Source organism: Esox lucius, chromosome 8, assembly GCF_011004845.1.
Source record: "Esox lucius isolate fEsoLuc1 chromosome 8, fEsoLuc1.pri, whole genome shotgun sequence".
NCBI lineage: Eukaryota > Metazoa > Chordata > Actinopteri > Esociformes > Esocidae > Esox > Esox lucius.
The window spans coordinates 1,471,274-1,497,287 of NC_047576.1; the positions used below are offsets into that span (position 1 = coordinate 1,471,274).

Consider the following 26,014-nt stretch of genomic DNA (forward strand, 5'->3'; position numbering starts at 1 on the left):
GGACTAAAACGTCTGGCTTCACACAAGGCATGGTTCTAGATCAGTAGGACTAACGTCTGGCTTCACACTGGGCATGGTTCTAGATCAGTAGGACTAACGTCTGGCTTCACACTGGCCATGGTTCTAGATCAGTAGGACTAAAACGTCTGGCTTCACACTGGCCATGGTTCTAGATCAGTAGGACTAAAACGTCTGGCTTCACATTGGCCATGGTTCTAGATCAGTAAGACTAAAATGTCTGGCTTCATACTGGCCATGGTTCTAGATCAGTAGGACTAAAACGTCTGGCTTCACACTGGCCATGGTTCTAGATCAGTAGGACTAAAACGTCTGGCTTCACACTGGCCATGGTTCTAGATCAGTAGGACTAACGTCTGGCTTCACACTGGCCATGGTTCTAGATCAGTAGGACTAACGTCTGGCTTCACACTGGCCATGGTTCTAGATCAGTAGGACTAAAACGTCTGGCTTCACACTGGGCATGGTTCTAGATCGTCTAGGGAGTGACCAGGCAATAAATGAACACTAAAACAAACATTTAGGCCTCTGAGTAGAGTGGCTAAGAAAATGAACACACTGTTTTAAATTAATATACATGTACATAATTCCTGTTCGGTGTGGCCAATATCTCAGAGACATGCCATTTTTATCTACTGAAGTTCTAGGTGAGTGAAGCTTTCATTGGGAAAGCCCCCAGCAGGCCAAGACTCTGGCCAATATCTTGACCTGAAATATGAGAACCAGACCAAAATGCATCTCTCCTGCATCATCCCTTGTAGAGAGACACTGTTTTGGACCTTTACTGGAGATTAGAGTGGTCAGTTTAAAACCATTGTGTTGACAAAAAGGATTCAGGAAGACTTTGCTCTGGTTACAGATCAGGACACTGGTGAAGACCTCTTCGAAGGAGACACAGGTTCACTGACTCAGGTCATTACGGAAGGTTTAAGAGTATACATTACTATGATGTCAAAATCACAAAAAGAGCCAGTGTCGTAGAGCTGCCCACTAATGTTCATCTCATCCATCCACATCCTCCCGTGGAGCAGGGGAATGTATGGTGGACGATGGAGTCACTATTCCCATCCAGACACTCATTAGCTGGTGGTGACACCAAGAGAACCGCCTTATATAGTCCCACAGCTGTGACAACCAATCAAGTCCTGTGAAAGCTGGTCCAAGTCAGGTCAGGCCTTTGCTACAGCTGTTGTGGAACTGCCCAATACCCCTTGGGCCATCCTCGGAGTGGTACGACTCATATACCCCTTTGTCCAGTACTGGAATGGCCTCTTCCAGCAGTGACTAAGCTGGGTCAAGTGATGGCTATTGGGATAATTACATTTACTTTAAACAATGTGTTATATAAAGCGATACCCTTACCAAAGGAAAAGCCAATAAATAATACCTTTTTTATGTACACAATTTTTCTCAAAAAATATAGATTTGGTACAATGCAGAAGGATGTCTAGATGAGAAAACAACCCACAAGTAGATATCCGCATGGATAGATCTATAATTGGCATGTCTGCAGTAATACACAACACATGTGCAAGTGTACGCTGACCAGGCTGGCATGTCATGACCTCTGTGACCTTTCATTTCCAGCAGCTGTGTTGTCCTTGAGGTTAACTGCTGTGACCTGAGGACAAGTGTGTTACTATTGAGGTGGCACGACCCCCGAAACCTAGAGAGCAGATCACATTATCTCACATTATGTCATATTATCATTAATTATTCCTACTGGGATTGATTACTTTTTTGAATTCGCGATGTGTGTTAGGTGAAAGAGGTGATCATTTCTCTTTAAATGGACATCATCACCTTTTTTATTATACCTATATCTGAAACCGTTACGGGGTATTGATGCTGTTGCTGTGCTTCAATAAACAAAATTACGGCAACTCAAAGGACTACAACATCCATGGGACAATGTTGTTTCCGCGGCATGTCACAGGGGAGGCCCAGCTGTGGTGTGAGCTCTGCTGCTTTGTTCGCAGGGGGATCGACCAGCCTCTGTGACAAGTGTCAGTCTCTGGCCAAGCTGTGGCCAGCATAGAGACAATCTGACTTTGGATGTCTGTCATTGAAGACTTATAAAAAGAGTATCTAATTAGAGAATGGTTGCAGTGAATGTCTTTAGTACCAGTTTGTGCTTCTAGTCAGATCTGGTATTATCAAACCCTTGAAAAGATTTGCAAAAAGACTATGTAAAATACAACAAATACTATGCTGCTTGTTCTGCTAAATGCTCAGGAATGAGATATAATGGCACTGGATTAAATACCCTGGTCAGGGTGTAAACTAGTCATACTTTTTTCATATTGCCCTTGGATTTTAAGTAGCAACTGTCAGAGAATGAAATTTCCATTGCAACATTTAGGTTTTGTGGCCAAATAACAATTTCTTTGTTCATTTTGATATCTGCTAGGCGTTATGGAAGATCTGCAATTTTCTACCTTCTGGCAGAGGCAATACCATTTTTGGCAAACATCCTGGTATTGATTAAAGTTAATGATATCAAAATAACCATTAAAATAATATGAATACAACAGGCGTTCCAATTCATGTCGGTTAAAGGTCAGTTAAGAAAACTGGGCCAGTTCTAGGGTTGCTGTAACAATAAATGGCTGATCTAATACATTTGGAATGCTAGATGTCTCTACTATCATTAAGACAAGACATATTACCATAGAACTTGGCCCCAAAGTTCCAATAACATTTACTAAACTGACATTTGTCTTGAGAGTGGATGCTTTCCTCTAGCAAGATGTCCAAATAGCTTGTTGGCATGGAGGTTATATCCTTTTGTAGTTTTGGAGAGCCCAAGATTCAAGTAACATCTGAAATAGCTAGATGAAATAGCTAGTTTGGTATGTGTTTCACCTCATATTTATACCCCAGTGGAAAAGGATGTCATGGATGATCACTTCCAAATTAATTATTAATTACAATCAGAGCACTGCTGCTGGTTTATCCATACGATAACCTAAAACAATTAGGATTTCTAGTATTTGGTGATTCCTTTAGCTTCGGTACCATACAGTGGATATAAAAAGTCTACACACCCCTGTTGAAATGCCAGGTTTTTGTATTGTAAAAGAATGGGACAAAGATAAATCATGTCAGAACTTTTTCCACCTTTAATGTGACCTATAACATGAACAATTCAATTGAAAAACAAATTGAAATCTTCCAGGGGGAAAAATCAAAACCTTACAATAACCTGGTTGCATAAGTGTGCACACCCTCTTATAACTGGGGAATGTGGCAGTGTTGAGAATAAACCAATCACATTCAAACTCATGTTAAATAGAAGTCATGACACACCTGCCATCATTTAAAGTGACTCTGATTAATCACAAATAAAGTTCAGCTGTTCTAGTAGGATTTTCTTAGTTGCATCCCAGAGCAAAAGCCATGGTCTGCAGAGAGCTTTCAAAACATCAGAGGGATCTCATTGTTGAAAGATATCAGTCAGGAGAAGGGTACAAAATAATTTCCAAAGCATTAGATATACCGTGGAAAACAGTGAAGACAGTCATAATCAAGTGGAGAAAATATGGTGCAACAGAGACAATACCAAGAACTGGATGTAAAGACGAGAAGAGAACTGGTCAGGGAGGCTTCCAAGAGGCTTACAGCAACATTAAAGGAATTGCAGGAATTTCTGGCAAGTACTGGCTGTGTGCTACATGTGACAACAATTTCCCGTATTCTTCATATGAATGGGCTATGGGGTAGGGTGGCAAGACGGAAGACTTTTCTTACAAAGAAAAACATCCAAGCCTTACCTATAGTGAAGCATGGTGGTGGCAGCATCATGCTTTGGGGCTGTTGTTCTTCAGCTGGAACAGGGGCCTTAGTCAGGATGGAGGGAATTATGAACAGTTCCAAATACCAGGCAATTTTGGCACAAAACCTTCAGGTGTCCGTTAGACAGCTGAAGATGAAGTTCACCTTTCAGCACGACAACGACCCAAAGCACACATCCAAATCCACAAAAGCATGGCTTCACCAGAAGAAGATTAATGTTTTGGAATGGCCCAGCCAGAGCCCAGACCTGAATCCAATTGAACTGTGGGGGGATCTGAAGAGGGCCGTGCACAGGAAAATGTCCTCGCAATCTGACAGATTGGGAGCGCTTTTGCAAAGACGAGTGGGCAAATATTGCCACGTCAAGATGTGCCATGCTAATAGACTCCTACCCAAAAAGGCGGAGTGCTGTAATAAAATCAAAAGGTGCTTCAACAAAGTATTAGTTTAAGGGTGTGAACACTTATGCAACCATGTTATTGAGTGTTTTTAATTTAAAATGTTTCCCCCTCAAAGATTTCAATTTGTTTTTCAATTGAATTGTTCATGTTATGGGTCACATTAAAGGTGGAAAAAGTTCTGAAATGATTTCTTTGTCTCATTCTTTTACATCACAAGAACCTGGCATTTTATCAGGGCTGTGTAGACTTTTTATATCCACTGTATATTTTTTTTCCATATAAATGTCATTTTGTAGAAACTTCAGTGTACCAATGAGGTCATCAGAAATCCAGCTCACTATCATAAAGATCCCTTCTTCACACTCTTTTTACATAAAAGCAAATCTTATGTAAAATATTACACTGCATTTTGTAAATTATTCAGACCCATTCATTATTTCCACATTTATTAAATAGACAGTTTTCTTCATCAGTCTACAAACAATACCCTATAATGTTGACAAATACAGGTTTTTATAATGAAATAACCTGCAATATCACATTTACATAAGTATTTAGACCACTTGCTATGACACTGGAAATTGAGCTCAGGTGCATCCTATTTCCACTGAAGGTAGAGTGGCCAGGCGGAAGCCACTCCTCAGTAAAAAGCACTTAAAAGCCCACTTGGAGTCTTCCAAAAGGCACATAAAGAACTCTTAGCAGGCTGTCATATGCCTTTTACTGAGGAGAGGCTTCTGTCTGGCCACTCTATCATCAAGACCAGATTGGTGGATTGCTGCAGAGATGGTTGTCCTTCTGGAAGGTTTTTCCATCTCCCCACAGGAACTCTGTCAGAATGACTCACTTTGAGTTGCGGACAGCTCTAGGAAGAGTGTTGGTGGTTCCAAACTTCTTCCATTTAAGAATGAAGAAGGCCACTGTGTTCTTGGGTACCTTCAATGCTGCATATATATTTGATACCTTCCCAGATCTGGGCCTTGACACAATCCTGTCTCAGAGCACTTCGGACAATTCCTTCAACCTCATGGCTTGGTTTTTGCTCTAACATGCACTGTCAACTGTGGGACCTTTCTACAGACAGGTGTGTGCCTTTCCAAATCATGTCCAATCAATTGAAATTAGCACAGGTGCCCAATCAGGTTTTAGAAACTTCTTAAATCCAATCAATGGAAAAGGGAGGTTTTTTAAATAAATTAGCAAGAAATTCTAAAACCCTGCTTTTGCTTTGTCAACATGGGGTGTTGCATGTAGATCGATGAGGTTATTAGAATGAGGCTGTAACAACAAAATGCGGAAACATTGAAGGGCGCTGAATCTTTTCTAAATACACTGTACTGCATAGAAACAGATGTAAATCCACCTGTACTTATTGCCTATTGTGGGAAGTTGGTTCTAATGCCCTGCTGAAGTACACATACACCTTATCAGTTAGTGTTTGGGCTATAATATAAACTATATATTTATACTATCAAACGTAGTGCCCTGCCTTCCCCCGTATTTTCTAGCTGAAGAAATTATCGGGAGGGTGAGTGTGGGGTGCAGTTATAGGGGCAGCCGTGCCCCGGTTGGCTCAGTTATGTGCATTTAATTTTTCAATGACGCGGCGGGATAAACCACATTTTTTAAATTCTCCTAAAAGTAACTGCTGACCTCTAGTGGCCAATGACGAAAGCAGCTCGCTCAACATCTATGTATCAACAGTTGACGCTTGTTTTGAGGACAAAAATGTATTTCTTATTAATTCATTCATTTAATTTGAACAGTTTTGCTTAAAATAAAGATTCATTTTCTCTCATATTTTGAGTTGTGTGATGAAGCTCATAAAACAATTACATTCTTATTGCCTTCTAGCTCATCTATGAGGCTTCGCCAATAATTATGAAGGGCTCTTCATGTAGCGTATATCCCGACTACCCGGAGAAAAAACTGTTTTTTCCCATAATATTTTGAACACAAATACTATGGGAAAATGTATTAAGGAACATGATTGGGATAAGAAAGATCGTGTATTTTATTCATACTTTTATTTACATTTATTGTTATTATTCCTGAAATTATTTCAAACGATTTGATTTCAAAGGGGCGCGAAAAACAAACATGCGCAGTACATTAATTTCGATTATAGACCACTTCCTGGTTGGATTGGATGACATCTATCGCGATAGAGGAAATTTCTGACGTTTTATGGACGACGGCCTTGTCTTGGAATGTACATAATCGCTTTATCCAAATAGAGTGAAAGAAATATTTGTTTGCCACTTTCGGAAAATATATCATCAGTGTGTTTTTTTTATGAAACTGTACAATGGCCAGTGACAGGAATTAGTAAACTCATGGTAAGTCGAAGTAGCTAACGTTTGCAAGTTAGCGTTAGCTAGTTACTGTACAGCTAGATAAATAGATAATACTGACTGTAGCTACTGATTATCTAAGGTTAAAGGCAATATATTTTGTCTGCATTTAAATGGTTTCGATCTGATCTGTGAAAAAACAGATAAGCTCCTTTGCAGATATACTGTACTAGGCTGCTACTGTATGTACATCAGTAGCTAGAAATCCAATTTATACTGCAGGGAACAGTGGCTAAATGGCTAATGTTATTAGCTTTTCGTGTTATGTCAGTTTGCTTGTTGTGTTCCTTTCTGATCAACCTTTCCTCTTAAAATAGTTGGACGCCAGCTAATCTCTTTAGTTAGACACTTATGCTTGCTACCTAACGACGTTAGCTAATGTTAACAATCATCAGTAGGCATCTCGTGTAGCTATTGTAGCGCTTATCGAAAACCACACTATCTAGCCAACATGGTTACAGTAATATAGGTTATACCGACTACCCAGAAAACTAGTTGGCTAGTCACTAGTATGATGATTTTGTAGCTTGTTTAGGTAAGTAAGGTTAATAACTGCTCTTATTTGGCTCAATGTCTACCTAACTATACCCTAAGTAAGAACCTGTCGTAGTTTCGTTACCGTTGACGTCGTAACGGTAAGTAGCTCTGTTAACACATGACAGTCAGACCTCTATCCACTGCAGCTTGATAACGTTTGGTAATACAGCCTACTAGCTACTGTGCTGTAGCTTACGTGGATAAAATGCCACTTTCTCGATGATTATGCTAACGCTTTGTTATTTTGGCTATCGTTAGCCACAGCACAACGTTTAATCAGTATGAACTAGCTTGCTAACGGTAGGTAGCTAATTTAACACCTGTCAACAATGTGTAGATGACTCATGTTAACTGGCGCTAGCTGTCTTGGATTTCAGGCCGTTGCTTAGTGTAGTTGGATGACTAAACAAACACAACATCTCCATAATGCCGTGCCTTCGTTTTAGCCAAATCTGCCTGTTGTGTGAATTGTTGGATGGGCCGGGTTGTTGACCAGTTAAAGGCTGGCTTTTTTTCCCCCCTTCTGCTTGATCGACCTGTCTGTCTGTAAGGGCATTTCAACTGTCTAACATATGTGTCAACTTATTGTGTGGTTGCGGCAGAACAAAGCTGCGGAAACCCATCTTTCCGTTGACTCGTGGTTCTATTTCTGGTGGACGGGCCGACGTGGCTTTTGTAATGCTCAGAGATTGATGTGCTTGTTTGTATGTGTAGGGGATGAGAGGAGCCACGGTGCAGCGGCGTTCAGGGCTGTGGGCTTAGTAACTCTCTGTGGGCTCAGGATGGCGCAGGGAGGCCCTCAGCTAGACTATCACATTCTGCAGGACCTCAAGCAGCGCTTCCCCGAGATCCCAGAGGGCGTGGTTTCACAGTACCTTCTGCAGGTAGGTTGCAGCCCACAGTGCATACAAACAAGACAGACCGAACACTACAACTTCTAACCCTGGCAATTTGACTTTTCTATTCAGTTTATTTCTATGGAGCCAGACAGCCATTAAAGCATGTGGTGCGTGTTCAAAACACCACATAGTGCTGTATGGGAATTGGGGTGCCTGTTTGGTTTTGGATTAATTTACTTATACAGACACACACCTTTTCTCTCATTTTAATACCTGCATGTTGTAACACTTATCTAAGCTTACACATATGGCATGTTAACTGTTGAACACTGACAGCTGTTTTGGAGATTTGGTTGCTCTATTTTGATTGATAGTGAGGTTTAGTGTTTCTACAGTCGACAGTTTGGGGACAGTTGTATCCTTCAGCACTGAGCCTCTGTTGTCCTGCCTTCTGTCTGCTCTCCCAGAACAACAATAATCTGGATATATGCTGCCACCTGCTGGCTCAGGAGAGTAACAGGTACCTGTATGGGGAGTACCACAGCCCGGAGGAGGTCCGTTTGAGCCGGAACCACATGCTGCACATCCAGCTGGACTACCCTCCCCCCTCGGAGGGCAAGTCCAATGGCGGGGGCCGGTCGCTGGTGCATAGCTCCAGTGACGGTCATATTGAGCCCCAGCGGGCCGGCTTCTCCGAGCCCCTCTCGGCTCCGGCCAACATTGCTCCGTTGCTGGGGTACAACCCCTTCTTTATGAACGACCACGCGGGGCGCTCTGCCAGCACCCCCACTCCGCCTCCAATGGCGGGAATGTCTCCGACCTACGCCCCCGTCCCCCGCTACACGATGAACCCCATCACGGTCAGCCTCCCACAGAACCTGCCCACTGCCTTGCAAATCCCCGCCAGTCACTACAGCAGCAGTGGTGGCAGCGCCCTCTACACCCGGCCCTCGCCCTCTCAGAGCCCTCAGCCCTCCCCCTGGCCGTCGTCCGGGCAACCTGGGTATCAAGCCTCGCCCTATAACACGCCCACCTACCATTCTCCCTACAGCTCTCCCCAACACCACGTCCAGCCCCAACACCAGCCCCAACACCAGGTCCAGCCCCAACACCAGGTCCAGCCCCAACACCAGGTCCAGCCCCAACACCAGGTCCAGCCCCAACACCAGCCCCAGCAGACTCATGTGTTTCTGCCCATCAGCCCACCCACCCCAGCCAGCATGCCCTACCAGTCACAGCAGATCTATCGGCCTTACCTGCCAAAGAGCACCCTGAAGAACCAGATCGAGATAACCCTGGAGGGCCTGCCGCCTCGCAGTAACTCCCCTGTCCACTGTCCCCAGGGCCAGTCGCTGTACCTGACCAGCAGCCCCTCCCCCAGCTCACCGCAGCGGGCCCTCAGTCTGAGCGGCGGGGGGCCCAACACCTTCCACCCCGGGGTCTATATGCACCCGGGCCCCGCGAGGCCAAGACCCGCCTCCTCGCCGCAGCCGGGCAGCCAGCCGGGCTACACCGTCAAGATCAAAGTGTCCCCGGGTCAGGCCCTGCAGCAGAGGCCCCCCTCCGGCTCCCCTCCTGTGTCCTCTCCTCCTGAGTCTCTGCTCAACATGGTGGATCAGGGGGAGCAACATGCACTGGCCCCGGCCCCCATCCTGCCCATCTCTGCCCTGCCCGCCAACATCTCCTGCAACATCACCAACCGCATGCCGCGCCGGTCCAGCTCGGGTTCTGACGACTATGCTTACACCCAAGGTAGGCCACACAGATGTAGGCCACAGTATGCAGTAAACCTTCAGAAAGTATTCAGACCCTTTCGCTTTCTTCACATTTGGTTGTGTTATATATTTTCCATTAATCTACACACAATACCCCAAGATGACAAAGCAAAAATAGGTTTTTAGGAATGTGCCAATTTATTGTAAATACATGAGGCATTCCAATCCCTGCAGCTGAGAAGCATCCCCATTACATGATGCTCCCATGAAGAGTGGGCCTTGTTTTCGCCTGACGTAACACTTGGCATTCAGGCTTAATAGTAAAATTTTGGTCTCATCAGACCCGAGAATCTTTTTTGTTGTCATGCTCCAAAGTTCTTCAGATGACATATCATTTCTTTTACTCAGGAGTGTCTTCCTTCTAGCCACGACCATAAAGGCCTGAGTGATGGAGTGCTGCACAGATGCTTCTCTTTCTGGCAGGTTCTCCCATCTCTGTAGAGAAACTCAGAAGCTGTGTTATATTGGGTTCTGATCACCCCCCCTGACCAAGGCCCTTCTTGCCTGTTTAATTAGTTTGGGCACTTTAGGAAGTGTGTTGCAGATCTGGGCCCCACAATTCTATGTTAGAGCTCCTGGGCTTGATTGCTTGGTATTTGTTCTGACATGCACTGTGAAGTGTGACACCTTATGCAAAAGGTTTTGGGGCCCTATGATTTCGGATGCGGAAACGCAGAATTTAGTAATAAAAATGGAATCAACTTTAAAACGTGGAATATTGCAGAATTTTCCATAATGTGGTGGAAATTGATTTAAAAAAATAATCAAAAGTAAACTAAATTTTTTCATAATTGTAAAATGACAGACAAATAGGCCAAGAGAAATCATTCTGTTTCCGATTGTTTTTTTTGGGGGGGGATCGGTCTTACCTCACAACTTGGCTGTCACTTCGAGGAAGAGAAGTCGTCGTCAAAAAAAAAAACATCGACCCTAACAGCCGAATTCATAGATGAACCCTAACAAGTAGCCTACCTCGTAGCGTAGCTATCTATCTTTAATCGTAGCTAGGTTGTCGGGTTTTCAACTAGTAAGCTATTCGAATCTCAGATTCAAATAAAGAATTTAGTAGATAAGCGATCTTAGTGAACACGTTACCTATCCCTAAATATGTAGCTAGAGGTTGTCACATGGAAGCACTTACCGAAGTCTTCGTCATTGACCCTGTAATTCTTCCTTCATAAATGCAGCAGTTAATCAAAAACATCAGACCAATGGCAAACGTCAATGGGTCTAACTTAATATTAAGGAACCCCCGCATTAAGTAATGCCCCTAACCTGCGGTCTGCCGATATACGCTCCTCCGTGTTATCGACCAATGGTCGACAACCAACATATAAACAGCCTATTAATATTCAGTTGAAATAGCCTACATTTACATTCTGCAATGTGATTTATAGGCATGCAAATTGTGATACTCCAAACGATGAGCTATCGTGGTGAAATATAGCGATGCATCACGTCAGCCGCTGCCTGCCTCTCCCTCAAGCTAACCATCCCTGTGTGTATATAGTGTGTTTTTACCCTTGAAATGTAAATGACTTATTGCAATGTTGTGTTTCATCATTACAAATGTACTGTTATATTAAATAATTGAAATTGTATTCATTCACATAGTTAGACACACTTTCTGATGATACAATTATTGTAAATTGCAAAACACAGAATTAAGAAAAATGTAAATGGAAAAAAGATTTTAGGGAAAAATGAAATGGAATTCTGGAAAAAATAAAATGGATTTCATAGGTCCCTAATAAAGGCTGCCGTTTTTAAATAATGTCCAATCAATTTAATCCACCACAGGTTAGGGTTAAATTGTTCTAGAGACTCAGGGATGATCAAAAGACATAGGGATGAATCCAAGCTCAATTTGAGTTTCCTGTCCATGTTTTTCATTTTCATTTCATTTTCTAAAATGTATTTCACTATCATTGTGTGGGTGGGTAGGTGCACAGAATCCCAGATGTATGCATGTTCTGCATGTCTCCCCATGTATTTGCTGGTCCTGTTCCATGTGTTTGAAGTGTTCCCACTGTGACCTTCAGCTCTCCTGCTGCACCAGAGGGCTCGTATGGAACGTCTGATGAAGGAGCTGCTCATGGAGAGGCAGAAGCTGGAGCAGCTCAAGGCAGACGTCAACGACAAGGAGTACGACGCTCTGCAGCGACGCTTCAGACGGGTCAACAGTACCAGCCTCATCCCCAAGGTAAGAGATGTACTGAAAGAGGAGCGCACAGCCTCATCCCCAGGGGAAGAGGCCCACTGAAAGAGGAGCGTACGGCCTCATCCCCAGGGGAAGAGACCCACTGAAAGAGGAGCGCACGGCCTCATCCCCAGGGGAAGAGGCCCACTGAAAGAGGAGCGCACGGCCTCATCCCCAGGGGAACAGGCCTACTGAAAGAGGGGCATACGGTCTCATCCTCAGGGTAAAAGGCCTACTGAAAGAGGAGCACACGGCCTCATCCCCAGGGGAACAGGCCTACTGAAAGAGGAGCACACAGCCTGGGATGACATAGGAACTGAACATTGTACTTAGTCACTAGCTACATTTATAACTGTTAAAGAGACAGACTGCGCAAACAAACAGTTTGATTGTTTAAAGATAGAGGGAAATATAGTGTGTGCTGAAAGTCAAACTCTTAGGCGAAATAGTAAATGTGCCATATATGTTGTCCAGTCCTACTAGGGATGGTAAATCAATGCAGGGTATTGATTTGGTTGAAATCTTATATTGGGTTTATTGTCATTTAATCCAAACCGCTGGTGTTTCCTGTTCCAGCCTGAAGAGATGACCCGATTGCGGAGTCTGAACCGACAGCTTCAGATTGATATCGACTGCACCCTGAAGGAGACAGATTTACTGCAGTCTAGAGGTACGCACGCACGCACGCGCACGCACGCACGCGCACACACCATCACCTGAGGAAACCATCTTTTGAAGATTGTGTACAGGAGCCCATAATCAGGATCAAACATCAGTTGCTGTATGTGTTATCATTTCAACAGGGAGGTTTGATCCAAAAGCCGAGAACAGCTTTTATAAGGACATTCAGCCCGGTCCAGGGATTCCACCCAAGGTGGTACAGAAAGGTGAGACGTATCCTGTAACCTGTCACTGTTAACGAACTTCACTTAAAGGGGAAATATTAGAATGAAGTGTACATTTTTTAAATAATTTTATAAGTATTATTATAATCAATTGATCATCCCTTAATTCGTGAAGAACAAAACATCTTAATGTGTGATGATCTGACTGTCATGCTCCATCAGTTACCCAAAATATGAGTTTTGTCGCTGGCATCATTCATAGTGATACTGAACGCAGAAGCTCCCTTGTGAAACAGTTCAGTCTTGCCTCACAAGGTCATCATTGAAAACGACAGTTGGCTCTGTCGGCTTACCTGGTTAAATAAAGGTATATCAAATAAATCAATAGTGCAGTAACAGTGGTCGTTTGCCTGACTGGTCATCCAAGACTCCCTGGCGTCTGGTGACCTTGGCTCTTGTTTACAAAAACCCGTTGGCATGGAAACAAGCATAGTGGAAAATCCTGTGTTCGGTATCAGGACGCTCACGGTCCCAAGCAACACATTAACATGAGCTCTAGGAAAGTAGTCTGGCCTTCTCGTTTTTATTAAACCAACTTATCTAGAGTGTTTCTAGAGTCTTCCCTATAAAAGCAAACTATATTTGTTTCTTGTTATGATGCAAAGACTTTACGCAGGGAAAGTTACAGCATATTTTGTAGTGTCCTGAGGTAAATGTTTTCCTGGGTGCCCAGTGTTGGCTGGTGATGCTAAACGTGTGCGCTTGTCTTCCAGAGCCCAAGACCGTCTCTGCTGGTCCGCAGAGAGATGAAGACTTCGAGGGAGCCCAGTGGAGCTGTGAAGAATGCACCTTCCTCAACCACCCTGCACTGAACCGCTGTGAGCAATGTGAGATGCCGCGCTGCACCTGAGCCCGGCCCGGCCCACACAACCACGCCTCCTCCCGCTGGCTCCCCACCCACGTCTGTGTGACCCTCCTTTGTCAATCGATATTACCCCTCCCACCTGCTGAGGAAGAGCCACTACCCCCCCACACCCCCCCCGCAACCATCCCATGCACTTTGACCCGTCTGGATTACAGGAAGACATTTTCACAGGAGGATGGCGGGTGACTGTTCCCGTGGCAACCCGAGAGGGGAAGGGCTGGCTATCGGGTAGTAGCGGGTGAGCCGACAGAACGACAAATGAGGCACTGTTGTTTTTAGAGTATGGAGGACGAGGCGGTATGGCGTACCGAGTGAACATTCCGTTGCAGAATGACCGAGACTGCCCCGTTTACAGGACTGATCACATTCCCACTCCCACTGGCGGACAGTGCCACCGTCCTGACCGTTTAGCTGAGCTGCACTCTGACAGGGGGACAATGGCTAAAAGAAAGAGTCCAATGAACTAATCCTGAAGTAGACTATACACTGTATTGGCTCTGTACCAAGAGCTCCTTCCTTCATCCAGTGAAGAACACTAAAGAGACTTGCAAATGAATATATTCCTGGTACTTTTATGTGTATCATTGCTCACACTGTATTATGTGTTATGAAGATGTAGATTTTTCCCTGTTGCAAATGCCTCATGTTGCTGTACCTAATAAAGGAGCTGATTCTATGTGACGGATGCTTATATTTGGAATGTTGTAGTTCCGGTAGTTTCTGGGGGCTCATGAAAAACTTTTTTACTGTAGTTTGTTTTTAGTGGCATTTCATTTCATGCATTATCGTTTGCTTGGACTTTGCCACCCCCACACACAATTGAGAAGCGTACACAATTGACTTGTCTTTTTCATTATCTGTTTTATTGTGTTTAGTAGCTGACAGAAGAGTGCCGCATGCAATCCACACACACACTCCTTTACACTCACGCCTTCTACCTCAAACACGGGGACACACTCAACCCTTGTGGATATTACTGCACCCAATGTGAAGCCCCTACTGGGTAAAACTGAGAAAGGAGCATATGTTCTGGAGCTACTTGTTTTCTACAATCCTGCTGTGTTAAGAGACCTCCACATCTATTGTCCCAAATGGCCCCCTAGTCACTATATAGTGTAGCGCAACTCCACCAGGGATCCTCATTTAAAACTAGTGCCTCATGTAGGGAATAGTGTGCTGTTTGGGATGAACAGAAGTGAGTAAGAGGCATCACGAGTACATGCAGAGTGATCATATCACTTCCCTGTATTAAAACCCTTGCAGATTCTGTAATGGGAAATACATAAGGAATGCATCCTCTAAGCTTCTCTAAGGGCCTTACCCAGCATGCCGAGCTTTTAGTGACACCAGGATGAGAAACAATAGTCTGGGGGGTTCATGTCCTTGTCCCCTTTCAGCTGCATTAATCTAAGATTTAGTAGGAGCGTGTTTGGTGAAAGAAATCCTACTAGCTAAATGCTTCCTTCCTTAACCTACCAAGTCCTGTTTCAGATATGAGCTGAGGCACAAGCAAAGACGATCACAGTGAAGGTAATGGCATGCATCCCAATTTCCTTTCTCCACAGGAAGACTTTCCATCTGGACCCTCCTCTCTGATTTGTGTGTGTGTGTTTCCATCACTCAACAGTCTTATTTCATTGGTCAACTGGTTGTCCCTGTCGTCAGTGAGGTCAGGTATTCCGTCTGTCCTCTCGGGTGTATTAAAAACACTGCACTGTGCCTGCCAACTCCTGCTGGAGCTCTCATATTAAGGCAGCTTTACAGTTGGCTCAGATTGTTTCACTGATGGAGCTGATTGGTCATTATCGTTCCACTGAACGGCCTGATTGGCTTCTCAACCACACCGCAACCTCACACTGTGTTTAGTCAGAAGCCTGTAAGCCAACCATCTGCTATGTTAGGGTATTGTGGCAGTCTGAATGTTGCATCTCCAGTCTGTGGGTGTCAACAGACTGGACATTTTATTAAGACAACATCAAATTGCGTAGTCCTCTTCTATCACAGTGCATGTGTGGGAATATCAAGTTGTGTAGACACCATTTGTCTATCACAATGTTGGAAGGGAACAAGTGGGTAGTGATTTCTCTTCTGCTTTTCAATCACATTGAGTGTGGAAGAACATGAGGGTGTGTCAGGGCACTCTTCCTTTCCTCGTCCTGCCAGGTTTTAGTAGTAGTCTTCATAGTTTTTGGGGTTCAGGCAGTACAGAATGGCCCCTCCAAAGGAGAAGATAGTGGCCCCCCAGGCCAGGCCGTAGCCCCAGTTGAACTCGTGGTATATCCTCAGGCTGATGGTCTCAATGAACTTGACAGGGAAGAGGATCAGACTGCAAACCTGAAGTACCACTGTTAGGAGGAAAGGTGTTAGTGAAGCAGAGACAGACACCAGCCATGGAGCGAATGCTTCCATTAAGATCAGTAAAAGACACCATAATGTACCATATTATACTGTCCCATAATATACCAAACTGCACCATAACATACTATGCTATACCATAATATACCATTCTAAACCATATTATACTATAACATAATATACCATACTATGCTATACCATAATATACTATATCATACCTTAACATATATGCTATACCATTCTAAACCATACTATACCATACCTGCTGCAAACAGCATGACAGCGATGGGTTTGTAGCAACGGCTCCTGGAACCAACACAGACTGACACCAGGGCCACAAGGAAGGAGAACAGGATCAGGACAGCACCACCCAGGAGAAGAGCCAACGTGGCAATCTGCCAGTCTGAAAGGCAGACAGAGAGACAGAAAAAGAGAGAGAGGGAAAGAGGGAGGGAGAGACAGAGAGATGAAAACATAGAGAGAGGGAAAGAGGGAGGGTGAGACAGGAACAGAGAGAGTGGGAGGGTGAGACAGAGAGATAGAAACAGACAGGAACAAAGAGAGAGGGGGAGTGAGAGGGAATTGGCTCAGAAAGCCCTGCTCAGTTGTCTACAGCAGTGGTTCCCAAACCTCTCCTGGGGCCCCACAGCCATTCCATCTGTTAGATGTATCCCAGAGCTAGCTCACCTGATTCAACGAATTAACAAACACTTACCTGTTAAGTTGATTCAGGTGTGCTAGCTGAGGGATACATCTAATAGATGGAATGGCTGTGGGGCCCCAGGAGAGGGTTGGGAACCACTGGTCTACAGTAGCACCTCTATTTGAAATTGCCCCATTTCATGGTAGCTAAAGTCAGCTGATGTTGGCAATAGCCATTTAAAGAACAGGGAACGGGGATTACAGTTTCCCTTGGCACAGAGTTTGCTTTGAAGATGTCGGTTACCCGGATGCCGTGGAATAGAGCCTTTTCCTTTCAACACGGCGAGCAAGTGAAAATGGACACAATCACTTACATGACCGTCATTCAAGTGAAAAATCCCACAGCACCCCCCCCTACGTAACGGCAGGCTTTCATCCCACTGCACCCCCCCTCTGTAACGACAGGCTTTCATCCCACTGCACCCCCCCCTACGTAACGGCAGGCTTTCATCCCACTGCACCCCCCCCTACGTAACGACAGGCTTTCATCCCACTGCACCCCCCCTACGTAACGGCAGGCTTTCATCCCACAGCACCCCCCCTCTTTAAAGACAGGCTTTCATCCCACTGCACCCCCCCTCTGTAACGGCAGGCTTTCATCCCACTGCACCCCCCCCTACGTAACGACAGGCTTTCATCCCACTGCACCCCCCCCTTTAACGACAGGCTTTCATCCCACTGCACCCCCCCTACGTAACGGCAGGCTTTCATCCCACTGCACCCCCCCCTCTGTAACGGCAGGCTTTCATCCCACTGCACCCCCCCTCTGTAACGGCAGGCTTTCATCCCACTGCACCCCCCCTCTGTAACGGCAGGCTTTCATCCCACAGAACAGTGTTTTGAGAATCTTTCAGTGGTTTGCCAGGAAAGTGTTTTCGTGGGGTTATTAGCCTGGTGATCCATGTTAACAGAACAGCATACGGTCCAAGAATGTTAACCCTACGCTGCAATAACATACCAAACACAGCAGAAATAGACCAAAACTAACACACACACACACACATCTTTTTCTTACGTACAAAAACACACTATATCTCACTGCTAGGCGTCTCAACAGATCCCAGTGAAGCAGCAGAATTGGATATTATCTGTCGGACTCTGATTATAGGTATCTGTTCTGTCTGTCTGGTCCAGAGACATCAGAAGTCTTAGTGTTTCTAAGATGACACTAGAAATAGCACTCAGTCCTGGCTGGAATGCTAGCAGCCATAACAGTCAATGGGGGCCAGAGACTGAGGGGTCTGGGAGGGGTCTGGGAGGGGTCTGGGAGGGGTCTAAAGCTAGTTGGTGATACTGTATGTGGAAGGAAATGGTAGGGCAATGGCAATATGTTTCATTGGATGTTGTCCCATAGGTGCTGATCAAGGAGCAGCATCTCCTACCCCAATCCTAACCTTAGTGAGCTAGCTCGTCTCAAACAACTTAAACAATATGAAAGGTGCTCTAGTTCTCACTGGCTTCCACGTGGTCTTAAAAGACCTTAGAGTATAAACTGGTTGACTCGACTGATGGACTGCCTACTGATAAAACTAGCAATGAATTATCTTAATTTGATCATCACGCTGCAGTGAAGGAACATTATAAACATATGTTGGATTTGAGTTGTCGGAAAAGTTTCTAAAGTTTAGATTTCATCAGATTTGATTTATATATCTGCTGGCGTGTAAACTGAGTGACATCCTGTACCTCTAACTGTTTAACAGTTGCCAGTACAGGTCTCTAAACTGCAGTTCATCTGTAATGGCTGTGTGTGGGGTGCATGTAAACAAACAAGGGAGGTTATTATGAGGTTGATTACCAAAGTTGTTTTATAATTATAAAACTTAATTCTGGAATACAAGTGAGTGGAGTGCTGGCCTGAACACGATGTTTAGAAAGAGGACATTTAAAAACAATAACAATGACAGCTAAGCGGATAAAAGTTATTGGTCTCTATTGCAAAGCAATCACCAAACCATTGGATAATAAGTGTGTAAGCTGCTTAAACTACCACTCCTGTCAGAGGGAACTTCATTTTACATGCCAAGCTGCTCAAGCATAAACAACCATTCACTTCTTTGACTAAATATGGCTTCTACAACTTGGACCTGTCATCACAGGAAGCTGACGGGAACCCACAAAAAGCAGAACCCCAGTGCTTTAATAACGAGGTACTGAATGGCAGCGACCTCTCATGTGGTGTGACCTCATTGGCTGCTTCTCCAACAGAGAAGCAACCTCATTGGCTGCTTCTCCAACAGAGAAGCAACCTCATCGGCTGCTTCTCCAACAGCTACACAACCTTCTGGTTGTTTCTATTTCTAAATAGTCTTTCCAGTCATCTTGTAATAATTTTGGGAATTTGTTTTTTTTGCCATCAGACAAGAACTACAGTGTCAGGACCTACAAGCAGTCATTATCAGTCTGTATCAGTCCTGAGGAAGCAGAACACAAACTCAGAGGCTAAGAGGTTTGGAACAGGCCCAGATGCTAACCCTAACCCTGACCCTAACCCTGACCCTGACCCTAATCCCTAACCCCTAACCCCTGACCCTGTGAGAAATACACCCTGGAGCTTCAGTGTTGCAAGGGCAGGAAGCGTCAGCTATTAATCTAAGTCTCCACAATGTGCCCTATTCCCTATCTAGTGCAGTAAAGTTTGAGCTCTGGTAAAAAGGAACAGATTTTTGGGAGCCTGCCAATGTCCTGTGTGATGGTGGATGGAGATATGTGAGATCCAATCTGATCGTTAATTAAATCTCCCAGCACACAGTTCTAAATAGAGAGTAGGCTACTTGGATCTCTGCTTCCCCAGGAAAACTCCTGGCTAGCAGTAAACTAATATAAAGAAAAAAAGAGATAAGACAACACAAAATAATACGATGGGGATGGTGACGAAACACCAACACTTTGGTAATATACAGTGGATATAAAAAGTCTACACACCCCTGTTGAAATGCCAGATTTTTGTGATGTAAAATAATGAGACAAAGATAAATCATGTCAGAACCTTTTCCACTGTTAATGTGACATTTAATGTGAACAATTAAATTGAAAAACAAATGGAAATCTTCAACGGGGAAAAATTTAAAATTAAAACCTTAACCTGGTTGCATAAGTGTGCACACCCTCTTATAACTGGGGAATGTGGCAGTGTTGAGAATAAACCAATCACATTCAAACTCATGTTAAATAGAAGTCATTACACACCTGCCATCATTTAAAGTGACTCTGATTAATCACAAATAAAGTTCAGCTGTTCTAGTAGGATTTTCCTGACATTTTCTTAGTTGCATCCCAGAGCAAAAGCCATGGTCCGCAGAGAGCTTTCAAAACATCAGAGGGATCTCATTGTTGAAAGATATCAGTCAGGAGAAGGGTACAGAAGAATTTCCAAAGCATTAGATATACAGTGGAACACAGTGTAGACAGTCATCATCAAGTGGAGAAAATATGGTGCAACAGAGACAATACCAAGAACTGGATGTAAAAACGAGAAGAAAACTGGTAAGGCTTCCAAGAGGCTTACAGCAACATTAAAAGAACTGCAGCAATTTCTGGCAAGTACTGGCTGTGTGCTACATGTGACAACAATTTCCCGTATTCTTCATATGAATGGGCTATGAATGGGCTATGGGTGGCAAGACGGAAGACTTTTCTTACAGAGAAAAACATCCAATCCCAGCTCAAGTTTGCAAAAACAAACATCAAGTCCCCCAAAAACACATGAGAATATGTGTTATGGTCTGATGAAATCAAGGTTGAACTAATGCAACCAGGTTGTGATTTAAAAAAAAAAAAATTCTCTCAGAAATGTCAGTTTGTTTTTCAATTGAACTGTTCACGTTATTTTAGATTGGTCTTCAGGGGTATTCTCAGTCTAACACCACAGAGCGGAAGTCTCAAACATCGGGCCAATGAGGGGGTGCAGCCTGAGACTGAGGGGGTCCAGCCTGGCCAGCTGGTGCTTTGGGTTATAAAAATGTTTGTGTACTTTATTGTGGGGAGGGAAGTGATTAAGGAACCCGTCAACATTTTCCAACTGTAGAAACGATAATAGACGTACATTCATGTTTTCTTTTGCCTTTGTCCAGATCAGTAATAATCACAGACATAAAAGTCAGGGAGCACTGACAGTGTGGACACGACAACTGACAGCATATTTTGACAAAAATACATTTCCAGTGCAGCCCCACCAGACTTTGTTGATGGCCAAATGCCTGGGGCAAAATGAGTTTGACAGCCTTGCCCTAAAGGGAATAAATGTTTCACTGCTGAGTCCTGAGACAGTTATTCCTCTTCTCTATATTCCACCACCATCCATCACCTTTGAAGTAGGTGTAAGTAGCACTAATAATGACTGGTCATGCAACGCTTGGTGCTCACACAGACACTCCACATTGATTCCTTCCCTCTCACTGACCTGGCGTCAGGGCAAAACCTTTCACACAGACACTCCACATTCCTGAGAAAACGTTAACCCCATTACGCATTTGACTCGACCCTGTGTGAATGCTTGTCTAATAAAGATGGTGAATAGGGGGGATGATGTGTGTATTCATGTCTAATAATGATGGTGAATAGGGGGGATGATGTGTGTATGCATGTCTAATAAAGATGGTGAATAGGGGGGATGATGTGTGTATGCATGTCTAATAAAGATGGTGAATAGGGGGGATGATGTGTGTATTCATGTCTAATAATGATGGTGAATAGGGGGGATGATGTGTGTATGCATGTCTAATAAAGATGGTGAATAGGGGGGATGATGTGTGTATGCATGTCTAATAAAGATGGTGAATAGGGGGGATGATGTGTGTATTCATGTCTAATAATGATGGTGAATAGGGGGGATGATGTGTGTATTCATGTCTAATAAAGATGGTGAATAGGGGGGATGATGTGTGTATTCATGCCTAATAATGATGGTGAATAGGGGGGATGATGTGTGTATTCATGTCTAATAATGATGGTGAATAGGGGGGGGTGATGTGTGTATTCATGTCTAATAAAGATGGTGAATAGGGGGGATGATGTGTGTATTCATGTCTAATAAAGATGGTGAATAGGGGGGATGATGTGTGTATTCATGTCTAATAAAGATGGTGAATAGGGGGGGTGATGTGTGTATTCATGTCTAATAAAGATGGTGAATAGGGGGGATGATGTGTGTATTCATGTCTAATAATGATGGTGAATAGGGGGGATGATGTGTGTATTCATGTCTAATAATGATGGTGAATAGGGGGGATGATGTGTGTATTCATGTCTAATAAAGATGGTGAATAGGGGGGATGATGTGTGTATTCATGTCTAATAAAGATGGTGAATAGGGGGGGTGATGTGTGTATTCATGTCTAATAAAGATGGTGAATAGGGGGGGTGATGTGTGTATGCATGTCTCATCCATGTCAATTTGCCCTCTAAATTAAATGGTATCAACATTTAAGCATGTCAACCTGGAAAAAGCCTGTGCTGAGTGTATCAACGAATTGTTGGGTCTGTTCACAAAAGCCCAGTAGAATTTGTTATTCAGTTTACCAAGAGGGCCATTTCAGTACTAACAACACATTTTAATGCCCCGTGAGTGACACTCTCAGGCAAATAGCGGAGAAATTGACCGATTACCTGGAGTCAGTACAGCGCGTAGGCCGAGTCTAGAGCAGAGCCAGTCTGAGAAAATGGGCAGTTTTCTGTCTGCAGTTAGTGTGGTATGCTGACACAGAGACTGCATTACTTTATAAGGACTCAAAGAGACAGGCGAGAGGAGAGGGACCCAAATGACCCATCAGTTCCTAATCACAGAAACCAAAACACTCAATCACTGCCTCCATAACACACAGGAGACAAGTATCCGAAGCCAAAAGATTGATGAAGGGAGAAATTAAACACATAAGGTGTAGTAACAAAAACACAGCTTGTTTTCACAAAAGCTTCCATGAAGTCCTCGTTTTCGGGGTGAAAACAGCATTTCTTAAATGTCCCACTCGTTTCCCTGGTTACTAATCTTCCAGCATTTGGATCTCGGGGGAGTTTGCTTCACAAAGTGTCCCTCGCTCTTTGGCCGGCAGTGGAACCCCAACAAAGGCTTATTTTGTGGGCAACAAAGGCCCAATGAAACCCCAGCTGGACCGCCGCTCGCCAGGCAAAATTCCCACATCCTCTACTGCCGCGCTGGGCAAATAGAAAAGATGTTAACTAAATTAACTATTTTATATGCTCATAGTTTATAAAGTCTATAATTAGGATGACTCATTTACATTTTATATTAAACTATTTAATATTTAAAGAGCCAGCGTACCCAACTCGACTGAATGGGGAAGATCTATATTAAGAAAAACGATGCTCCTGCTATTGCAAAATTTTAGGCAGATCATAAATTATTTGTTGCGCAAAGAGAAAAACAGTAATTGTGCTGATGCACTAGCCGACTGGGTAGCAGGGGTCCCGTCATCCCTGAATTCCTATGCATCTCAGTGGATGTTTTTTAATGTGACTGTGGTAAACTCGTACTCAAAATCAAAACATAATTACTACTTTTTTCCTTAACAAAAGCCCAGTATAGACGCCCGTGGGCATGTCGAACAGTAACAACATACTAACAACTTTGTTGACTTTCGGGAGCATGTGACAGGTCTCACCTGTTTCGAGCGTGGTGTGGCACTGCCATGTGTCCGAGGTAACAGGCTTCCAGCAGGATTCCGACAGAGACAAGTAATACTGGTTATCCGCCGTCACCCAAGCAGGGCTCAACACAGCCCCGAAATCCAGGCAGAGCGCAAGGAAGACACACACCAAACCCACTAACTTCAGGGGCGTCAACGCCGACACGCGCACCTCCTCCGCTCCACTCACGGATGAAGCCATGGATGGAGTTTGGAATAAACAAAAGTACCTATGAAGTATCTTTCTCCTAACACCGTTTTTTTGTCCGGTCGCAAAACAGGAATTTGTGAATATTGCCCCTACGTGAGTTGAAGGTGGGCATCCTCTGCGCGTCAGGGACGCCGCTGCAGCTATTGTACTGCTACTGCACAGCGCGCTACTGAAATATCGCAGAGCGATACCTGCAGGGTCCTAGTGCCTGAAACAGCCACGGGATCCTCTTTCCAGAAGTAACTCTCCTCTCTGAAAAACAGCAGCTTAAAGCAGGAAGAATGTGTTTAGAACCATTCACTGTCTAATTTTGGAGTCAGTTGGTATATTTTACACAGGGAAGTATTCAGCTAAGGTGAAACCCACAGCTTAATTTGTAATTCGGGAGTGCCCCAGAAACACACTGGGGTAAAAGACATGGATCTGGTGGGCATAGTGGTACCGGCCCACTGCCAGAATGGTACCCCCTTCACGCACTGTATTCTCCATTACCTCGACTTGCTCGCGCAGATGTTTGCCTTCAATCCATTGTCAATTTAGTCTTACTGATGTTTGTAGCAGATTCTTTTTTGATGTCCATAAAGACAACACTCAAAATGTTTACATTTCATGCAGATGTTGTTACTGGAAGTTGATGCTGAGATTTTATCAATATCATCTATCAGTGTATACATAGGTCCGGAAATAATTGGACACTGACACAAGTTTTGTTATTTGGTCTGTTTACCAAAATATATTGAAGTTACAGTTAAATAATGAATATTGGCTTAAAGTGCAGTCTAATTCCTTTGTTATTTCTTCACCAATTAAGCAGGTAAAAGTTCTGGAGTTGATTCCAGTTGTGGCATTTGCATCTGGAAGCTGTTGCTATGAACCCACAACATGCGGTCAAAAGAGCTCTCAATGCAAATGAAACAGGCCATCAGTGAAATAGCAGGAACATTAGGAGTGGCCAAATGAACAATTTGGTACATTCTGAGAAAAAAAGAACTCACTCAGTAAAACACAAAAGGGACTGGACGTCCACGAAAGACAACAGTGGTGGATGATCATAGGATTCTTTCCATGGTAAAGAAAACCCCCTTCACAACATTCAGCCAAATGAAGAACACTCTCCAGGAGGTAGGATTATCATTATCCAAGTCTACCATAAAGAGAAGACTTCATGAGAGCAAATACAGAGGGTTCCCCACAAGGTTTAAACCATTCATAAGTCTCAAGAATAGAAAGGCTAGATTACACTTTGCCAAAAAACATGTAAAAAAGCCAGCTCAGTTCTGGAACAGCATTCTTTGGACAGATGAAACTAAGGTCAACCTGAGCTGGAATGATGGGAAGAAAAAAGTTTGGAGAAGCCTTGGAACGGCTCATGGCACTGGGTCACCAGTGTTTATAGATAATGTGACAGAAGACAGAAGCAGCCAGATTAATTCTGAAGTGCATAGGGATATATATTCAGCCAAATTCAGCAAAGTTGATTGGATGACGCTTCACTTTACAGATGGACAATGACCCAAAGAAGTTGAATATTCTGCAATGGCCGTGTCAGTCACCTGATCTCAACCCGATTGAGCATGTATTTCACTTACTGAAGACAAAACTTAAGGCAAAAGGACCCACAAACAAACAACACCTGAAGACAGCTGCAGTAAAGACCTGTCAAAGCATCACAAAGGAGGAAACCCAGCATTTGGTGATGTCCATGGATTCCAGACATCAAGCCGTCATTGCCTGCAAAGGAATCTCGACAAATATATCAGCTCCTGCAGCAACTGTGTCCTGAAAACAGGTTAGGGATTTTCACATACTGATTGAAGAGCTTCTGCTTTTAGTTTTTGCCAACAGAGCCAGCCACTGCCAGGTAAACTTTTAGGAGCTAATTTTGTCTGGAGCAAGGCCAATACGACCAACTGTTCCAGATGGTAGGACCACGGACCAAAAGGGACACCAAGTAACAGGATTTCATTTGTCAAGTTGAACGCCCATGGTCATTTGTCTCTGGTAAGAAGAATGTAATCGATTTGTAGTGTTTAATACCATAACTGGAATTAGGAACTAAACAATCTAAAGTAAAGGGCTTGTAATAAAGGCCATCTTATGTAGTTGAGTTTTCATGAGAAATGGGACTAATACAGGGATGAAAAGTCTATGAAGTCTGGAAACCATATAATTATGTTAGCAAGCTCTAGCAGCTTGCTAACATAATTATATGAAAACTAGCCATTAATTGGTATCCTGTGTAGGTAGCTACTTGACACAAAACATGTTCAGTGAAAATTATTCTCCATTTTATAAAAAGCAGCATGCAACATCTGTTGAGAATCAATGCGTTCTGAGTATTGAAATCTAACGCTTGCATTAGGCCAAACATTCTGCAACTGATTCTGTACTGTATGCTGTAAGCCAATTAGCG

General features: G+C 43.8%; 2 protein-coding genes across 2 annotated transcripts; one reads left to right on the plus strand and one right to left on the minus strand.

Moving 5' to 3' along the window:
* The first annotated feature begins 6,352 nt into the window (after positions 1–6,352).
* On the plus strand, positions 6,353–14,370 carry tab3 (TGF-beta activated kinase 1 (MAP3K7) binding protein 3). Its single transcript, XM_010866775.4, has 7 exons — positions 6,353–6,553; positions 7,820–7,989; positions 8,412–9,696; positions 11,762–11,922; positions 12,496–12,589; positions 12,723–12,806; positions 13,538–14,370. The coding sequence occupies exons 2-7, from the start codon at positions 7,888–7,890 to the stop codon at positions 13,672–13,674; spliced, it is 1,863 nt and encodes a 620-aa protein (XP_010865077.2). The 5' UTR covers positions 6,353–6,553; positions 7,820–7,887; the 3' UTR covers positions 13,675–14,370.
* Positions 14,371–14,535: 165 nt separating this feature from the next.
* On the minus strand, positions 14,536–23,748 carry tmem47 (transmembrane protein 47). The gene is made up of 3 exons (XM_010866774.3): positions 23,367–23,748; positions 16,307–16,447; positions 14,536–16,034 (listed from the first exon to the last, which is right to left on the minus strand). The coding sequence occupies exons 1-3, from the start codon at positions 23,590–23,592 to the stop codon at positions 15,856–15,858; spliced, it is 546 nt and encodes a 181-aa protein (XP_010865076.1). The 5' UTR covers positions 23,593–23,748; the 3' UTR covers positions 14,536–15,855.
* Positions 23,749–26,014: the final 2,266 nt, after the last annotated feature.

Coding starts and splice junctions, on each gene's coding strand:
- tab3 (XM_010866775.4), top strand. CDS start 7,888: ATGGCGCAGGGAGGCCCTCAGCTAGACTATCACATTCTGCAGGACCTC. Junction 9,697..11,761: donor CGACTATGCTTACACCCAAG/GTAGGCCACACA, acceptor TGTGACCTTCAG/CTCTCCTGCTGCACCAGAGG. Junction 12,590..12,722: donor AGATTTACTGCAGTCTAGAG/GTACGCACGCAC, acceptor TCATTTCAACAG/GGAGGTTTGATCCAAAAGCC.
- tmem47 (XM_010866774.3), bottom strand. CDS start 23,592: ATGGCTTCATCCGTGAGTGGAGCGGAGGAGGTGCGCGTGTCGGCGTTG. Junction 16,448..23,366: donor CCACACCACGCTCGAAACAG/GTGAGACCTGTC, acceptor TCTGCCTTTCAG/ACTGGCAGATTGCCACGTTG. Junction 16,035..16,306: donor TGTCATGCTGTTTGCAGCAG/GTATGGTATAGT, acceptor TCCTCCTAACAG/TGGTACTTCAGGTTTGCAGT.